Below are 20000 nucleotides of genomic sequence, written 5' to 3'. Positions count from 1 at the left end.
CTTACCTGCATTTGTTTGTAGTACATACAAGTGTCCTATACATACTTACCTGCATTTGTTTGTAGTACATACAAGTGTCCTATACATACTTACCTGCATTTGTTTGTAGTACATACAAGTGTCCTATACATACTTACCTGCATTTGTTTGTAGTACATACAAGTGTCCTATACATACTTACCTGCATTTGTTTGTAGTACATACAAGTGTCCTATACATACTTACCTGCATTTGTTTGTAGTACATACAAGTGTCCTATACATACTTACCTGCATTTGTTTGTAGTACATACAAGTGTCCTATACATACTTACCTGCATTTGTTTGTAGTACATACAAGTGTCCTATACATACTTACCTGCATTTGTTTGTAGTACATACAAGTGTCCTATACATACTCACCTGCATTTGTTTGTAGTACATACAAGTGTCCTATACATACTTACCTGCATTTGTTTGTAGTACATACAAGTGTCCTATACATACTTACCTGCATTTGTTTGTAGTACATACAAGTGTCCTATACATACTTACCTGCATTTGTTTGTAGTACATACAAGTGTCCTATACATACTTACCTGCATTTGTTTGTAGTACATACAAGTGTCCTATACATACTTACCTGCATTTGTTTGTAGTACATACAAGTGTCCTATACATACTCACCTGCATTTGTTTGTAGTACATACAAGTGTCCTATACATACTTACCTGCATTTGTTTGTAGTACATACAAGTGTCCTATACATACTTACCTGCATTTGTTTGTAGTACATACAAGTGTCCTATACATACTTACCTGCATTTGTTTGTAGTACATACAAGTGTCCTATACATACTCACCTGCATTTGTTTGTAGTACATACAAGTGTCCTATACATACTTACCTGCATTTGTTTGTAGTACATACAAGTGTCCTATACATACTCACCTGCATTTGTTTGTAGTACATACAAGTGTCCTATACATACTTACCTGCATTTGTTTGTAGTACATACAAGTGTCCTATACATACTTACCTGCATTTGTTTGTAGTACATACAAGTGTCCTATACATACTTACCTGCATTTGTTTGTAGTACATACAAGTGTCCTATACATACTCACCTGCATTTGTTTGTAGTACATACAAGTGTCCTATACATACTTACCTGCATTTGTTTGTAGTACATACAAGTGTCCTATACATACTTACCTGCATTTGTTTGTAGTACATACAAGTGTTCTATACATACTTACCTGCATTTGTTTGTAGTACATACAAGTGTCCTATACATACTTACCTGCATTTGTTTGTAGTACATACAAGTGTTCTATACATACTTACCTGCATTTGTTTGTAGTACATACAAGTGTCCTATACATACTTACCTGCATTTGTTTGTAGTACATACAAGTGTCCTATACATACTTACCTGCATTTGTTTGTAGTACATACAAGTGTCCTATACATACTCACCTGCATTTGTTTGTAGTACATACAAGTGTCCTATACATACTTACCTGCATTTGTTTGTAGTACATACAAGTGTTCTATACATACTTACCTGCATTTGTTTGTAGTACATACAAGTGTTCTATACATACTTACCTGCATTTGTTTGTAGTACATACAAGTGTCCTATACATACTCACCTGCATTTGTTTGTAGTACATACAAGTGTCCTATACATACTCACCTGCATTTGTTTGTAGTACATACAAGTGTCCTATACATACTCACCTGCATTTGTTTGTAGTACATACAAGTGTTCTATACATACTTACCTGCATTTGTTTGTAGTACATACAAGTGTCCTATACATACTCACCTGCATTTGTTTGTAGTACATACAAGTGTCCTATACATACTTACCTGCATTTGTTTGTAGTACATACAAGTGTCCTATACATACTCACCTGCATTTGTTTGTAGTACATACAAGTGTCCTATACATACTTACCTGCATTTGTTTGTAGTACATACAAGTGTCCTATACATACTTACCTGCATTTGTTTGTAGTACATACAAGTGTTCTATACATACTTACCTGCATTTGTTTGTAGTACATACAAGTGTTCTATACATACTTACCTGCATTTGTTTGTAGTACATACAAGTGTCCTATACATACTTACCTGCATTTGTTTGTAGTACATACAAGTGTTCTATACATACTTACCTGCATTTGTTTGTAGTACATACAAGTGTCCTATACATACTCACCTGCATTTGTTTGTAGTACATACAAGTGTCCTATACATACTTACCTGCATTTGTTTGTAGTACATACAAGTGTCCTATACATACTTACCTGCATTTGTTTGTAGTACATACAAGTGTCCTATACATACTCACCTGCATTTGTTTGTAGTACATACAAGTGTCCTATACATACTTACCTGCATTTGTTTGTAGTACATACAAGTGTCCTATACATACTTACCTGCATTTGTTTGTAGTACATACAAGTGTTCTATACATACTCACCTGCATTTGTTTGTAGTACATACAAGTGTCCTATACATACTCACCTGCATTTGTTTGTAGTACATACAAGTGTCCTATACATACTTACCTGCATTTGTTTGTAGTACATACAAGTGTTCTATACATACTCACCTGCATTTGTTTGTAGTACATACAAGTGTCCTATACATACTTACCTGCATTTGTTTGTAGTACATACAAGTGTCCTATACATACTTACCTGCATTTGTTTGTAGTACATACAAGTGTCCTATACATACTCACCTGCATTTGTTTGTAGTACATACAAGTGTCCTATACATACTCACCTGCATTTGTTTGTAGTACATACAAGTGTCCTATACATACTCACCTGCATTTGTTTGTAGTACATACAAGTGTCCTATACATACTCACCTGCATTTGTTTGTAGTACATACAAGTGTCCTATACATACTCACCTGCATTTGTTTGTAGTACATACAAGTGTCCTATACATACTCACCTGCATTTGTTTGTAGTACATACAAGTGTCCTATACATACTCACCTGCATTTGTTTGTAGTACATACAAGTGTCCTATACATACTTACCTGCATTTGTTTGTAGTACATACAAGTGTCCTATACATACTCACCTGCATTTGTTTGTAGTACATACAAGTGTCCTATACATACTTACCTGCATTTGTTTGTAGTACATACAAGTGTCCTATACATACTCACCTGCATTTGTTTGTAGTACATACAAGTGTCCTATACATACTTACCTGCATTTGTTTGTAGTACATACAAGTGTTCTATACATACTCACCTGCATTTGTTTGTAGTACATACAAGTGTCCTATACATACTTACCTGCATTTGTTTGTAGTACATACAAGTGTCCTATACATACTCACCTGCATTTGTTTGTAGTACATACAAGTGTCCTATACATACTCACCTGCATTTGTTTGTAGTACATACAAGTGTCCTATACATACTCACCTGCATTTGTTTGTAGTACATACAAGTGTCCTATACATACTTACCTGCATTTGTTTGTAGTACATACAAGTGTCCTATACATACTCACCTGCATTTGTTTGTAGTACATACAAGTGTCCTATACATACTTACCTGCATTTGTTTGTAGTACATACAAGTGTTCTATACATACTCACCTGCATTTGTTTGTAGTACATACAAGTGTCCTATACATACTTACCTGCATTTGTTTGTAGTACATACAAGTGTCCTATACATACTCACCTGCATTTGTTTGTAGTACATACAAGTGTCCTATACATACTCACCTGCATTTGTTTGTAGTACATACAAGTGTCCTATACATACTTACCTGCATTTGTTTGTAGTACATACAAGTGTTCTATACATACTCACCTGCATTTGTTTGTAGTACATACAAGTGTCCTATACATACTTACCTGCATTTGTTTGTAGTACATACAAGTGTCCTATACATACTCACCTGCATTTGTTTGTAGTACATACAAGTGTCCTATACATACTCACCTGCATTTGTTTGTAGTACATACAAGTGTCCTATACATACTCACCTGCATTTGTTTGTAGTACATACAAGTGTCCTATACATACTCACCTGCATTTGTTTGTAGTACATACAAGTGTTCTATACATACTCACCTGCATTTGTTTGTAGTACATACAAGTGTCCTATACATACTCACCTGCATTTGTTTGTAGTACATACAAGTGTCCTATACATACTCACCTGCATTTGTTTGTAGTACATACAAGTGTCCTATACATACTCACCTGCATTTGTTTGTAGTACATACAAGTGTCCTATACATACTCACCTGCATTTGTTTGTAGTACATACAAGTGTCCTATACATACTCACCTGCATTTGTTTGTAGTACATACAAGTGTCCTATACATACTTACCTGCATTTGTTTGTAGTACATACAAGTGTTCTATACATACTCACCTGCATTTGTTTGTAGTACATACAAGTGTCCTATACATACTCACCTGCATTTGTTTGTAGTACATACAAGTGTCCTATACATACTCACCTGCATTTGTTTGTAGTACATACAAGTGTCCTATACATACTCACCTGCATTTGTTTGTAGTACATACAAGTGTTCTATACATACTTACCTGCATTTGTTTGTAGTACATACAAGTGTCCTATACATACTTACCTGCATTTGTTTGTAGTACATACAAGTGTTCTATACATACTCACCTGCATTTGTTTGTAGTACATACAAGTGTCCTATACATACTCACCTGCATTTGTTTGTAGTACATACAAGTGTCCTATACATACTCACCTGCATTTGTTTGTAGTACATACAAGTGTCCTATACATACTCACCTGCATTTGTTTGTAGTACATACAAGTGTCCTATACATACTCACCTGCATTTGTTTGTAGTACATACAAGTGTTCTATACATACTTACCTGCATTTGTTTGTAGTACATACAAGTGTCCTATACATACTTACCTGCATTTGTTTGTAGTACATACAAGTGTTCTATACATACTCACCTGCATTTGTTTGTAGTACATACAAGTGTCCTATACATACTCACCTGCATTTGTTTGTAGTACATACAAGTGTCCTATACATACTCACCTGCATTTGTTTGTAGTACATACAAGTGTCCTATACATACTCACCTGCATTTGTTTGTAGTACATACAAGTGTCCTATACATACTCACCTGCATTTGTTTGTAGTACATACAAGTGTCCTATACATACTCACCTGCATTTGTTTGTAGTACATACAAGTGTCCTATACATACTCACCTGCATTTGTTTGTAGTACATACAAGTGTTCTATACATACTCACCTGCATTTGTTTGTAGTACATACAAGTGTCCTATACATACTCACCTGCATTTGTTTGTAGTACATACAAGTGTCCTATACATACTCACCTGCATTTGTTTGTAGTACATACAAGTGTCCTATACATACTCACCTGCATTTGTTTGTAGTACATACAAGTGTCCTATACATACTCACCTGCATTTGTTTGTAGTACATACAAGTGTTCTATACATACTCACCTGCATTTGTTTGTAGTACATACAAGTGTCCTATACATACTCACCTGCATTTGTTTGTAGTACATACAAGTGTCCTATACATACTCACCTGCATTTGTTTGTAGTACATACAAGTGTCCTATACATACTCACCTGCATTTGTTTGTAGTACATACAAGTGTCCTATACATACTCACCTGCATTTGTTTGTAGTACATACAAGTGTCCTATACATACTCACCTGCATTTGTTTGTAGTACATACAAGTGTCCTATACATACTCACCTGCATTTGTTTGTAGTACATACAAGTGTCCTATACATACTCACCTGCATTTGTTTGTAGTACATACAAGTGTCCTATACATACTCACCTGCATTTGTTTGTAGTACATACAAGTGTCCTATACATACTCACCTGCATTTGTTTGTAGTACATACAAGTGTCCTATACATACTCACCTGCATTTGTTTGTAGTACATACAAGTGTCCTATACATACTCACCTGCATTTGTTTGTATAATACATGAAATGCAATTGCAAGTATTATACTGTAAGTACCTGTCTTGACCAACACATGTCTGTATGTGTAAGTACTGACCTATGTATAACTGTAAGTTATATAAGTACTGACCTGCATATATCTGTAAGTTTTATAAGCACTGACCTAGATGGACCTGTAAGTATTATAACTATTGACCTACATATATCTGTAAATATTATAACTAATTGACCTACATAGATCTGTAATCTGTAAGTATCATAACTAATTGACCTACATATGTCTAGATATTATAAGTACTGACCTACATATATTTGTAGGTATTATAACTACTGACCTACATATATCTGTAGATATTATAAGTACTGACCTACATATATTTGTAGGTATTATAACTACTGACCTACATATATCTGTAGATATTATAAGTACTGACCTACATGTACCTGTTTAATTAGTAGAAAGAAATAATAACCACTGTTCACATAATTTTTGACCTTGGGCAGCAGGTTGGCTGTTTGACCATAGACTTAGTCTTTTAGGCAAGATTCTCATTAATAGCGCTCATAGTTTTGCCAGACATAACTGCTGCAAGAGTTTTCTTCTCTTTGTTACATGTATTACATGAGTTCACACAGTGTAAGTGTAGTTACTTTTCTCTTTTTTCACTATGCAGTGAATAACTGAAACTATTTTTTAAAGAAATAGGTCAAATATTTGCATCGCTATATGTAATCAGATAGTCATTGAACTTGTTGTATGTGCAAACATAATCTTTGCCATAAATATATACACATGAATATATTTAGACTTCATACCAAAATATAACATATATTATGTAACCAATGAGGAACTATGGTATTGAGTCAGGTGAGTTCCTGTTAGAGTGCATACTAGTTTGTGTTGTTGATTTGGAAGAGGGGAGCTTAAGGATTGATGTCTTCCTGTCGCCTGGTACTTACACCTCATCATGTTACTTACATCCAATCCTGTTACTTATACCTCATCTTATTATGTACAGATGAGGCTTTGTAGACAATTAAGTCACTACTACGACCTTGGAATTATGAACTTTAGTATACATTATAAATCAATATAATTTATTCATTTTTAAAATGAGAAACAAAGACCGAATGGTAAACAACTCCCACAATCTAAATAGGTGAAGAACTACAGATATGCTGCCTGTCACATACTGTTTAACTTACCTCTTGAGTAGCAAACGTATTTGTTCTTCCTTACATGTAGCATTCCTAATTAACTTGAGGCTTTTGATTACGCACATCTATAGAGTGTCTTTCAGTTAACTCAAGGTTCAAAAACACTTAATGGTATTTCTATGAACAGGATGCGCAGATGATCGTATTATTTGAAATGTCCAAATAGTACCTCTATGAAGAGGATGGGCAGGTGATTGTATTAGTTGATATGACTAAATAGTACCTCTATGAAGTGGCTAAGCAGGTGATTGTATTAGATTGCCAAAAGATAAAGACAACCAATTGTAAGGTTGTCTCTCAGTCCACAGGCTATGAATAGTCTGACAACTGAACTGACCAAATATCTCAATTAAGTGAAGATTGAGGAAGACAACTTTTCACTTACTAAACATGTGATTTTTCTCTGGTGGAACTGGTTCTAGTGTATATTTAGGTTCCGTTGTCCAATTTCTATATTTAGGTTATGTAGTCCCGTTGCTATATGTATTTAGGTTACGTAGTCTCATTGCTATATGTACTTAGGTTATGTAGTCTCGCTGCTATGCGTACTTAGGTTATGTAGTCTCGCTGCTATGCGTACTTAGGTTATGTAATCCCATTGCTATACGTACTTAGGTTATGTAGCGCCATTGCTTTACGCACAATGTTTTGTAGTCCCATTGCCATATTTAAGTTACATAGTCCTGTTGCAATACGTAATGAGGTTATGTAGTCCCATTGCTATACGTACTTAGGTTATGTAGTGCTGTTGCTATACATACTTAGGTTATGTAGTCCCATTGCTATATTTAAGTTATGTAGTCCCGTTGCTATATTTAGGTTATGTAATTCTATTGCTACGTTTAGACTATGTAATCCAATTGTCCTGGGATGGTTGAAATTTGCTGTCGTGATTGGCTGACTCATCCTGGTTTTGTGATGGCCATCGATGTTGCGTTACCAAACCAAATTACTTTTTAGGGAAAGGGACGGGCAAGAGTTAATGTTGGTGTTCTCTACAGACACAGCATAACACAAGTAGTCTATGTATTGGAATGCATAACATAAGTACACATAGTCTATGTATTGGAATGCATAACATAAGTACACGTAGTCTATGTATTGGAATGCATAACATAAGTACACGTAGTCTATGTATTAGAATGCATATATACAAAGAATGAAAGGGTGAATATTTGTACAAGCGCCTACTTGCAGATAGTTGATTTTCATCTCCTGTGGCGCACTTGTTTTTTCAACATGCATCTGCTGCCAATATGGCAGCTTGCCAAGCCACAGGCTCCTCAGACAGTTTCAACAGTTTTAGGAAAACCAGTACATAGCTCTACAGCCATAAGCAATATGAAATAGTGATTATCACTGATTTAGTACTAACTGCTCCCAGCTTCCTGGTTAGTAGCTGCCACGTGATACTAGTCTTCTAGTTTAATGTGGGAAATTAGCTAACACCATACTGAGCTACCGCTGTTGATATGATTCGGTAGCTATGCTGAGTGGCATTGATTCCTAGATAAAATTACTCGCGTTCTTTTCATTTAGGATTCATGAACTATTTACTGAAACTATGAAAGCCTCAGATCAGCCCTTTTTGGCCCTTAATAACTCCTCATATATCTGCTCGCAAGCTTTATCTTCAAGCTCGGTTTACTGCTGACAGCAAGTACTTTAGAATATTCTAGAACACCCTGTATTGTGTCACTTAGTTATGAAAGTAAGCCGATTATTGTGTGTAACAGTTCGGTGGGCATAAAAATAGATTTTGGACTCTGGTTCAGCGTTGAGATTCGGGGGTGTTAGGAAGAGTAATTGAAACCACTAAAATTGGTGACACGCTGGTCCTGAAGAGACGGTTAAAAACAGCGCTTAAAGATACAGGAGATCACTACTAAATTATGTAGCCTCTATCAAATTACGATCAGTTGCTCTATGGACATTTACATCAAGGGTGAATGGTGTTAAAATGAGCTCTTGGTATAGTTTGTGTATGTTCATGACAGGTGTTAGTAAATTACACGTACAACGGTTTTTTAAAAGTTTGAAGTTTGCTAGTGTCTAAGAAGGGGATAAAATCACTGAGTTGTTACTTTCGTATTTGATCCCCTCTGAAACCATGAAATACACACTTGAATCAACAGATTTACAACATTTATTTTCATTACAATAGAAAAGTAACGATTTTACAAAACATGACTGATACAAACAGTTTGCAATCTTTAAAAACACTCGCATAGTTTATTCCAGGTTCAATGAAATCAAAAACACAGAAACAATTTTAAGATGTTACAATTATGCAAACGGTTTATTAATTGTACAGTAAGTTACTTGCTGATCGCTTGAGTTGAAAAGGGGCGTGCCAAGCTTGGACAGTAAATAAGTGCTAAAAATTTTAAAGGTATCAAAACACACGATTGGCTACCAAGGATGATCTGATCTCCCTCATCGAGCTACTATGACAATGTGTCAAACGCATCAGGCATTAAAATAAACTTTCATGACCTTCTCCGGCCAGAAGCAGCAATTTTTGAATAGCAAAAGACAATAATGTTTCTGAGCAACAGGGAAAAATATAGGAGGCTTACTTTAGCTCTCTCTAGCTCTCTTTCTACGAGTTACAACCAACTTGATTGATATTTGTTTTCTTGTGTCACTTTGAGTACTTTAATACAAAACAGGTTAAATGGCATAATGGTTAACACTAGTTAACACATGGTTAACACTAGTTAATTGGTTAACACTAGTTAACAAATGGTTAACACTCATTAACACATGATTAACACTCGCTAACACATGGTTAACACTCGCTAACACATGTTTAACACTAGTTAACACATGGTTAACACTAGTTAACACATGGTTAACACTCGCTAACACATGGTTAACACTCATTAACACATGGTTAACACTCGCTAACACATGGTTAACACTCGCTAACACCCTTCAAGAGTACAGGCTTTGCTCTCAGCTCATCAGAAAGGGAAGGCTATAGTCCTTCATCAACTCATAAAAGCTTCTGATATCTCATGAGGTCACCAATTGTTTTCATATAAAAAGCATAACTCAGCTCAGAAGCCACCACCAACATAACTTATTTGGGCACCTACCCAACAGCATGCGCAAAATTACTTTTGTCAAACCTATTTTCTTGCCACTTGGGATGCTTAATAATGCGTCAATAAAAAATAGAATTTAACAATATATATTACTAATCATATTAGGCGGTGAAACCAATACACAAATGGTAACTTATATCTGTATAACAATAAATTAAATTGAATAATAAGAATATAAAGTAACTAACATATTTTCCATATAACACCAACAATAATACAATATGATTGCTCTTAGGTTTATTAAATGGGGAGCAGCATTTCTGCAATTTACAAAAAAGTTGGGGCTTTCATTTCCATATCAAAGATAATGATTTGTGTTGTAATGTATTGTTGATAGCACTTTTAATTTTATGACTACAGTTTAGATTTTTGAGTGGACTCTTGCCAATATAATTATTGAAGCAGAAATTTTCATTACATCATATATCCTGCAATGCCATTCAGGAAAGAACAGATAAAACCTTATGATGACGATTTGCTATAGCTCTTATTGGTCGTCTTTAATCTTTGTGCAGTGCTGCCAGAGAATGAATAACCACATGCAATGCTGTGAAGTAAAGAAAATTATCTCTTTGTTAAAAACGACAGCCTGAATTCGCAGCTAACTGATTTGTGATTTATTTTCATCAACAAAATTAGTTGAGCAAAAGAAGAACGCTGGAGGAGTGATGAAGCCCATAATACGCAATAGCATAGCTAGTCGTGGCATTGGGCTTGTCGTCATCGGTTTTATTCACATGTTCAAAGATACAACCTGAGTTCTCTCTTGAAACTGGTCACCTTCTCTATGCCTTTAATAGACTTACGGAGTTTGTTCCAAAAAATGGCTTGTTGTAAATCCACCCTGCGATGGCCTGCATGGGAAGAAGATTGTAGAAGATTTAGACAGGAATTTGAGAATCGAGTTTGATATATTGGGCGAGGGATGTAATTACAATGAAATTCTTGATGGGCTAAAAGTATAATGCGATATGAATATAGTGAACTGGTAGGTAGTATGAATGATGATTTGAAAAGAAGTTTGGTTTGGGTGAGGCGAGGTTTTTTGTTTGTTTTGTTTTATTTCATCAAAAGATATGAAAACAGAAAAAAAAAAAAAAAATAATGATGAGGCCCAAACTGCGCAGTAGCATTGCTAGTCAAGGCGCAGGCCCACAAGTTAACAGCAAGCAGCCAGAAACTATTTAGTCACCGCTCAACAGGTACAGCAGTGTCCTTGTCAATGGTCCTTATCATGCGTTTTTGAAGTGTTTTTAAATTTGTAAGATGGGTGGGAGTTGCATTGCCCCATGCCCAAATGCAGTATGAAAGTTTGGAATAAACCATGAAATTGTATAATAAAAGCAGAGGTTTGCGGGGTAAATATCCGGTTGTTCGGTAGAGTAAGCCTGATAAGGGTCTCAGTTTTTTTAGTAAATATTCGATGTGTTTTTTCCAAGCAGGTTTAGAATCAATGAAAATACCTAAGAATTTAGTGTGATATGTCTGACAAATTGGTTTGTTGAAAATGAAAAAGGGATGAGTGCTTGCAAAAAACTGAGTGGACCATCTCATTGGACGCTATAACAGCAGTTATGGTCTTTCTCTAAACTCACCAATGATTAGATATGTACTTTAAACTATTATAAGATTATTTAACATCAATCTTTTTTGTTATTCTCTTTGTATTAAGATATGAATATTTAATATGATTTCATGTAGATTATGACAGACTCAGCAAATGCCTCCACATCGGTAACCGATTCATTCCATTCAACTAGCCAAGATGTCTGCTGTGATAATCAGGCAGATGACTTTGATGGACCTTCTTCGGTCATTTCAAGGTGTCACCACTGTAGAACTTCCTCTAGTGACTCGGCGGCTAGCGATGAGCTGAACTACGGGTAAGTGCTGACAAAAACACACCACGCTGACCTACTGAAGGTTTAGAAGACCTGTTTAAGAAACTATATTTGATCGTGGAGAGATCGGTTGACTTCCAGAAGTCATCAAATCAAGTAGCTCTATTCTAACTGCTAGAAAACTGTGATTTGACGAGTTTGGTAGAAATGGAGAGTTTGGAAAGTTGATTTCAAGTCAAAGACTAAACTTTCATAGCTTTGATTATCAATCGAAAGTTGTTTATTTAAATTTTAGTACTCTTAACACTTCAGACAGAAGAGAAGACAACTTCTGTTCTTTATACCATTACACGCTATTCAAGAAGATGAACCAATGCACATGGCACTTTTTGTGTATAGAATAAAGTTACCAATACCTTTTTGGTTTAGTTCAAGAATCTTAAAGTATTTAACAAGTTTTTTGCTGATAGCTCAAGTTTTATAAATAAGAAGTCTATTAGGCAAATTATAATCACTTGGCAAGTATAATAAAAGTTTCATTTTATGTGACATTTGTTAGCTCTTGATAACTATATATACTCCGTTATATAGACTGTTCTTTAACATGAAAATCTACCAAGTACTCGAGGAGCACAAACTATCTAGTACTCAAAGAGCACAAGTAGGTAACAGTTTGGAAGGTGCGTTGAGATTGCAAAAATAAACTTACTAATTAAAAATGCTCTGCTCTCTCTTTGTAACCATCACTCAAATACCAGCTCTTCGGTTGGAACATTTGATGAAAGAAATCACAAATTTTATGTTAGCTTTGCGTTTCTCAGCATAACATGGTTGCTTGGGTCATTTTATGCACTCTACCATATCATAGTTGTAAGGGCTTTTATATACTCTACTACAGTGGTTCCCAACTGGGGGTCAATGGACCCCTAGGGGTCCACAGGAGGTTTTGAGGGGGTCCACAGGCTGGTGCCAGTATTGGTTTTTCTAGCTAGATATTTACAGCTATTTCTGTCATAGTGGTTGGATCAAGGATATAAAACCCTAAAAGGATAGACGACGGCTATCATATGGGCGGGGTTTAATGATCGAAGTCTGTTGGGATTGTGGCAGCCTGGGTTTCCGGGCTAATGCAATTCCCGTGGGGTGGTCACATTGTCTTGTTAGGTTTTTGGGTCTAGACTTTTATCACCTATATGTATCAATCACTGGATAGTACCTGATTTTCGGTTAGTAGTACAAAAAAACACAACCTGTAACCAGCAAACACGTAATTCTCTCTTTCCCTCTTCAATTTAAACGATATACTAAGATTCATGGAAAATAAAACATTTCAACTTACTTATTTTTACCAATTTTCAGATTGGTAGGGGTCTTAGTATATGCTTAAATTTGAATATAATTTACCCGAAATCACCCGAACAACGGCCTTCTTTCCCTGATGTTTGATTAATATTTTTCCACCTATAATATAAAATGGCAAAGTCTTTTGTCGTTGTCACACTGTTTGACCTGGCCAATAAGGTGGGACAGCGGCAAAGCTGTGCAGTTTAGTTTTCATACTCAAAATCTAAATGAAAACCAAATTTGGGTCATTTCACAATGGCGACTATTAATATCATGAATGCTTGTTAATGGCAGCTGACTGATCATAATTGTGACAATATTTGGCAACTATATTTATTTGACAACAAAATGAAACCAGCAGATCAGTAAAGGAACCAAAGATGTTTATGAAGATAAAACCATTGAAGAATTTTGGCCTTCCATGATTCATCCACAGACAGCCAAACACGCCCTTCGAACTCTGCTCCCATTTGTGTGTACATACTTATGCGAGTCCGCTTTCTCCTCCATGGTTGTTCTCAAATTGAAACAACAAAGCCGACTGGGACTTGAAGATGACATGCGATGCGCTTTGTCAACCATTTCCCCAAAGATTGAGAATTTGGTGAAAAACAAGAAGTATAATCTATCCAACTAACAAACTGAAAGTTAACAGTCAAAGCAATTTAGTATAACATTGCTTTATGTAAGTAAATAAATAGAAACATGTCAAATCTATTGACTCTTATATTATTCTATTTTATAATGTACGCCAATTTACAATGCATTGTTATAAACACCATATTTTATGATGTTTATAAAGGGGTCCATGACTTTTAAATAAAGAACTCGGGGGTCCATGGCTCCAAGGTAGTTGGGAACCACTGCAGTCTACCATATCATAGTTGTAAGGGTCACGTATACTTCGCTGTAACATACTACAAAGGCTACAATATATGCCCTACCATATTTTCCCTATCACATCACATGAAAATCAACTGAATCACGACCTTCAAATTGAATTCTTTATTCAAAGGTTTTAGAGGTGTTGATCATCGACCGCCATAGTCTAGTATGAAAAAGGAGGTGATTGTTAGTTTTTTTACCATCACTGTTATTTTACACACAGGATGCTGGAACATGAGAGAGCTGCAGGAGTTGGAGATGAAAACCCTTCCCCAGCTAGAGCAATTGTAAGCATACCCAAAAGTTAAAGCAAAATGCAACCATACTAACATCTTTTCCAAATAAAATTAAAAAAACATTTGTGAATGATTAAATAACTAATTAGGAATCACTATTAGTGAGTTGATTGTTCATATTTTTTCCCACAAAAACTTGTTAAAAATCTTTCAAGTTAATTTATGATTTTAAAAGATATATCATGAGTTAAAATTTGAACTGTGGGATACATGAAGTTTCAAACTGCAAAGGGTTGCTTATTCACTGACTATTTTGTATATTTTTGTGCAATTATAATTAGTGTTTTCACATGGTATATTTTAGCAGGAGTAGTACATGATTGGTCTACAATAGCTCTAGTAGTACCTGGTTAGTCTTCAATGGTTCAAATAAGATATGTTTGGTCTATAATTGCTTTAGTAGCATGTAATCGGTTTACAATAGCTCAAGTAACATGTGATTGATCTGCCAGGGCTATAGTAGCATGTGATTGGTCTAAAACTGTTCCAGTAGCATGTGATTGATCTACAATTGCTCTAATAGCATGTGATTGGTCTACACTGGCTCTAGTAGCATGTGATTGGTCTACAATGGCTCTAGTAAAAAACCAGAATGAGCGATCTCAAGCATGTACTCTTGTATAATAAACCAATCTCATTATTTTTGCAGTATCTTAATCCAAACCAAAACACAAAAATGACCTTGACTCTTCAAAAAAAGCTACGAAAACCAGTAAATGATTCTAGAGATGTCAGTAAAAGTACTAATATTGTAGGTTTGTTAATAACAGTCATTGCTTTTTACCAAAGTAATAGAAAAAGTTTTAAGGAAATATAACTTTAGGCCTTCTAGATGTTAATTAGGATTGTGTTAGGCCAACCAATCAGGATGTTAATTAGGATTGCCAACCAATCAGCAAAGCACCTGGAAGAATATTGACACATAACTGGTTTGAGCAAAAATATCCAATTAGTGCAGCTGCTCTGTGTTGGCATGCGCTTGTCAGGAGTTACAATGCCTGACATCTTAGTTAGTCACATTTATGGCATCTTAGATGCTTCTGTAAAAATGTCTTCCAAGTTGACTTGGTATCATACTGGAGTCTAGTCCTCCAGTTGCCATGGTCTCTGGAGAGGGTTTTCCAAGAGATCAGATTGGTGTTGAAGTCATGGAAGCCTTTTTTCGTAACATCTTGACAGCAGAGCTGTAGCCATCATCTTTGTCTTATGCTTTTCTCCAGCCCTACATGTAGCAGGAGAAGAGGGAGTCTGAATTGGCACACTTTATTAGCATGTCCAGCGCTATGAAGCCTGAAAAACTTCAATCTATCTGACAACGGTTCAGTCAGTAATCTTAAGGATCTCCTCATTCATCAGTCTGTCTTCCCAGGTCTTACCGATAATGAAAAAAGGTTGAATATGTGCGAGGCTCTCAGCTTCGATTATTGTGGCTGATACGTAGCCCAGCATCATCAAGGAGGATAATGAAAACACATACTTCACAGACGCTAGCTTTAGTATGAAGGCTGAGACGCCAGTGTTTCCAGACTCGTTTGGTTAGACAATAAAATGTGGTTGATACTTCGCTTAGTCTGGTGGATATTTCCCGGCCAGTGGTGATGAACTTAAGCCTGGTTCCCATATGACAGCGCAAAGCGCGCAACAAGGCGCACGACGTCGTGCGTAGGCCAGCTGTGATATGGAAACATCAACGCACGACAATCGTGCGGCGTGCGTACGCTGATCGCAAGGATCCAACAGAATGGATCCTTGCAATGGGTGCGCGATGATGTATCCCACAATACACCGCTAGACCTTATCAACCTATCCCACAATTCAAACGGAGGGCTGTGTTCCGAAGAAATCGGTCTGCCGTATGAAAGAGTAAGCCTGGTTTTCATATGACAGCGCAATGTCGCAACGGAGGGCTATTTTTCCGAAGAAATATGTTTCTCCTACGAAAAAGTAAGGAAATTATCCACCCTGTCCAATGCAAGCATGGCGCCTACGCGCGATATGGAAACACTGCATCACGGCCCAAGAAATGCATTGCACACGATCACTGGGCCGCGCACGATCATTGCAGTGTCAAATGGAAACCAGGCTTTAGAAAGGGTGGATCCTAGCTATGTGAATTCATTTACATCCTCCAGTGTCATTTCATCGATGTCACAATGAAATGTGACTTTAATGAAATTTTACCATGTCACAATGAATAGTCTGTTTCGTTTCATCATGACTGTTTTCTTGAAGCTGGTCGTAAGATTAAACTTGTTGTATGATCTAGAAAAAACAATTTAACTGCTCAGCTCAAGTGGCACGTGGTGTGGCACTGTCAGCATATAGCAGCTTCCTTAAAATTACTCTCCGAGTCCTAGTTTTGGTCTTGAACCTCAATAGGTTGATGAAGTCACCATCATATGGGACAATATATAAACAACTGTGTGCAATGTCATGTTAGCCTGTATTACATGGGAGGCATAACAGAACTAGAGTTCGAACAAGGTTGAAGCTAGCAAACAGCTCTGTTTCACACCTCTCTCGATAGGTAATGTAGGATCGGCTTTGGTGAAATCTCACCACTTCAGTTTTGGTGCATTATGACTGTCTTGTTTGCATGGTAAAATTTGGTAATGGGCATCTAATGGCATCGTTTGTCAATTGCGACATTCATTTGTTTTGTCAACCAAGCTGTTGCCATCCGGCTGCCTTATGATTTCACTGCCTAATTTTGCAAAACAACTGATTCATGATATTTCTTTTTGCCTTCCAACATCTATCACTTTAACTTTAGTTACTGCACAAGCAACGTGTGAAATTATCGAATTCTCAAATATATACATGTATATCAACTAAGCAGCATCTACTGCTTTATTATTATATCTACATTCACATATTCTATACTTATCAAACACAAGTTTTGGAATCAAGTTATTACGGAATCTCCAGAAGGTCGTTCAAGGTAACAATGATTACTTTTATTTCATGTATTATTCTTGTGTTTTATCATTTACTATTCTTGAGTCCAATGTTACTATTAGTGCATTTATATTCATGTCTAGAATGCATGTTGCGCTAATTGAGAAATTTAACCTTTCATTTTATCTACTCATAGTACGCTTTATGTTATTTTAGTTTTCACGTTGCTCAATAAATCTCATAAGTGGACATCAGTTTGAATTCCTTTGAATATCTGGAGGTGAAGCCGTAACAGGTAACCTGTTAGATAAGTTGTCGTTGAATTTGACACTGGTTTGCATTCCATCATGAAAAGATTGGATAATGGCGATTAGGGTTGGTGGACAGTCGGCTTTTGCTAAGACCCAAAATGGCAATGCTCTTTAGTCAGAAGCCTTTGTGTCATGCAAGTGCCAAGTATTATTGGTACTTTGCCAACAAACATTATGCTTATTAGCTAAAGCTTTATACAAGCTAATATATTATAGTACTGTCTCATTATAGCTATTAATAATGCTTGTAGCTTTTTACAAAGCTTTTCTATGACCAAACATATAAATACTTGGGTTTTCTGTTATCAAATCAGTTGTCTCTGGAGAGTGCAATAAACCACATTCCTCTAATTTAATACTCTATTTGATTGCTTCTGTGCAGAAACATAACAGAAGCAAATTGGCGACAAGGATTTCTCTTTTGAACAGTTACAAAGAGTTTTGTTCAGATTTTATCATTGATAAAATCGATACAAAGAGTTCTAGTTTATTACAAGAGTAACTGTTCAAAATTGCACCACTACAATGGCAGAAGTAGCAGACCTGATCAAGCTAATGCAGAAGCAGCAGGAGGACCAGAGACAGCAGCAAGAGGAATACAGACGTCAGCAAGAAGAGCATAGACAACAGCAGCATGAGGAGTTCAAGCAGCAACAAGAGGAATACAGACGTCAGCAAGATGAAAGAATGGAGGAGAATAAGAAACTGATGGAGCTACTACTACAAAACCTACAACGGAAACAAGAAACAGCTGCAACCGCTGTTCCAGCCTTCCCAGGTTTTGACCCAACAGCAGAGCTACTAACAGATTACATAGACAGATTCAACACCTTCATTACAGCAAATTCTATTCATCAAGACAAGATTGCTGGCACTTTTCTCACCAACCAACAGCCTACACTCTACAAGCAGCTTAGTAATATGGCAGCTCAGCTTTCAACACCCAAGCAGATCAACGACCTCAACATGGATGAAATACTGGAATTTCTCAAAGACCAGTATGACCCTAAGCGCTTCATTGTTAGAGAGCGTTACAAGTATTGGAGTGACATGCAGAGGAAACCTGGAGAAACTATTCAAGAGTTAGCTGCCAGAATTCGTCAGGATGCAACTACATGTGCCTTCATAGACATTACAGATCCATTAGATGAGGCTCTCAGAACAAGATTTATCTGCTCTGTAAACAATGAAGCAGTTCTCAAATCTCTCTTCAAGGTCAAGGACAATGAACTCAACTTCAACAAAGCTATACAGGTAGCACAGGAAACAGAAGAAGCAGCTAAAGTTGCCAAAGAGACAGTTTATGGAAACTCGTCTAAAGTCAACAAGGTTGCTCAACAGAAATCAAGATACAAATCACTCCAGAAAAACAACTCTACACCTGACAAGCAGAAGGAAGGAAAGCTATGTTACAGATGTGACCGAACTAACCATACAGCGGATGACTGCAGATTCAAAGCAGCCACCTGCAACTTTTGTTCTAAACAAGGTCACATAGAAAGAGCATGCAAGAAAAAGAAATCATCTGCAGCAGGAAAACCAGTAAAGTTGATAGAATGCACATCAACCAAGATGGTGAAACTTGCTGAAAACATCAAACTGGAGGGAGACAACTTCACACTTGAACTGGACACTGGAGCTTGTGACAACTTCATCTGTAAATCAATATGGGAGAAGCTAGGAAAGCCAAACCTAAAACCTACTACAGTTAACTACAAATCAGCCTCAGGACATCTCATAGAGACGCTTGGCAGATGTGAGCTAACTGCCCAATTGGATACACAGAAAGAAGTCAGACTACCATTTGTGATTAGTGCTGTACAAGATCTCAACCTACTAGGAAGAACTGCTATACAGCAACTAGGCATCTCTATTGATGACAAGCTACAACAGAACCTTGTATCAACAATCACAGAGAACCAGCCAGATGGGAGGTTACAAATCAAGTGTAAGGAGATGTGCAAAGAATTTCCAGAAATATTCAAAGACGAGCTAGGATGTCTCAAGAACTTTGAACTAGAGATAAACTTCAAACCTTCAACAAAGCCAGTCTTCTGCCGACCCAGACCAGTTCCTATTGCCTTGACAGAAGAGCTCAACCAAGCATAC

The 20000-nt window shown here is 36.5% G+C and overlaps 1 protein-coding gene across 1 annotated transcript in view; it reads left to right on the top strand.

The window, feature by feature from the left end:
- Positions 1-6841: 6841 nt before the first annotated feature.
- LOC137397596 (uncharacterized) overlaps positions 6842-20000 on the top strand; it is a 33184-nt gene continuing 20025 nt past the window's right edge. Inside the window, exons 1-4 of the mRNA XM_068083890.1 lie at positions 6842-6856; positions 12018-12199; positions 14610-14673; positions 16124-16217. Coding sequence (XP_067939991.1) covers positions 6842-6856; positions 12018-12199; positions 14610-14673; positions 16124-16217 — 355 coding nt within the window. The remainder of the gene's footprint in view (positions 6857-12017; positions 12200-14609; positions 14674-16123; positions 16218-20000) is intronic.

The sequence above is a fragment of the Watersipora subatra genome, chromosome 5, assembly GCF_963576615.1.
Source record: "Watersipora subatra chromosome 5, tzWatSuba1.1, whole genome shotgun sequence".
NCBI classification, from domain to species: domain Eukaryota; kingdom Metazoa; phylum Bryozoa; class Gymnolaemata; order Cheilostomatida; family Watersiporidae; genus Watersipora; species Watersipora subatra.
Note: the sequence above shows the minus strand (reverse complement) of the source record. Positions and strands in the feature narration are given on the sequence as shown.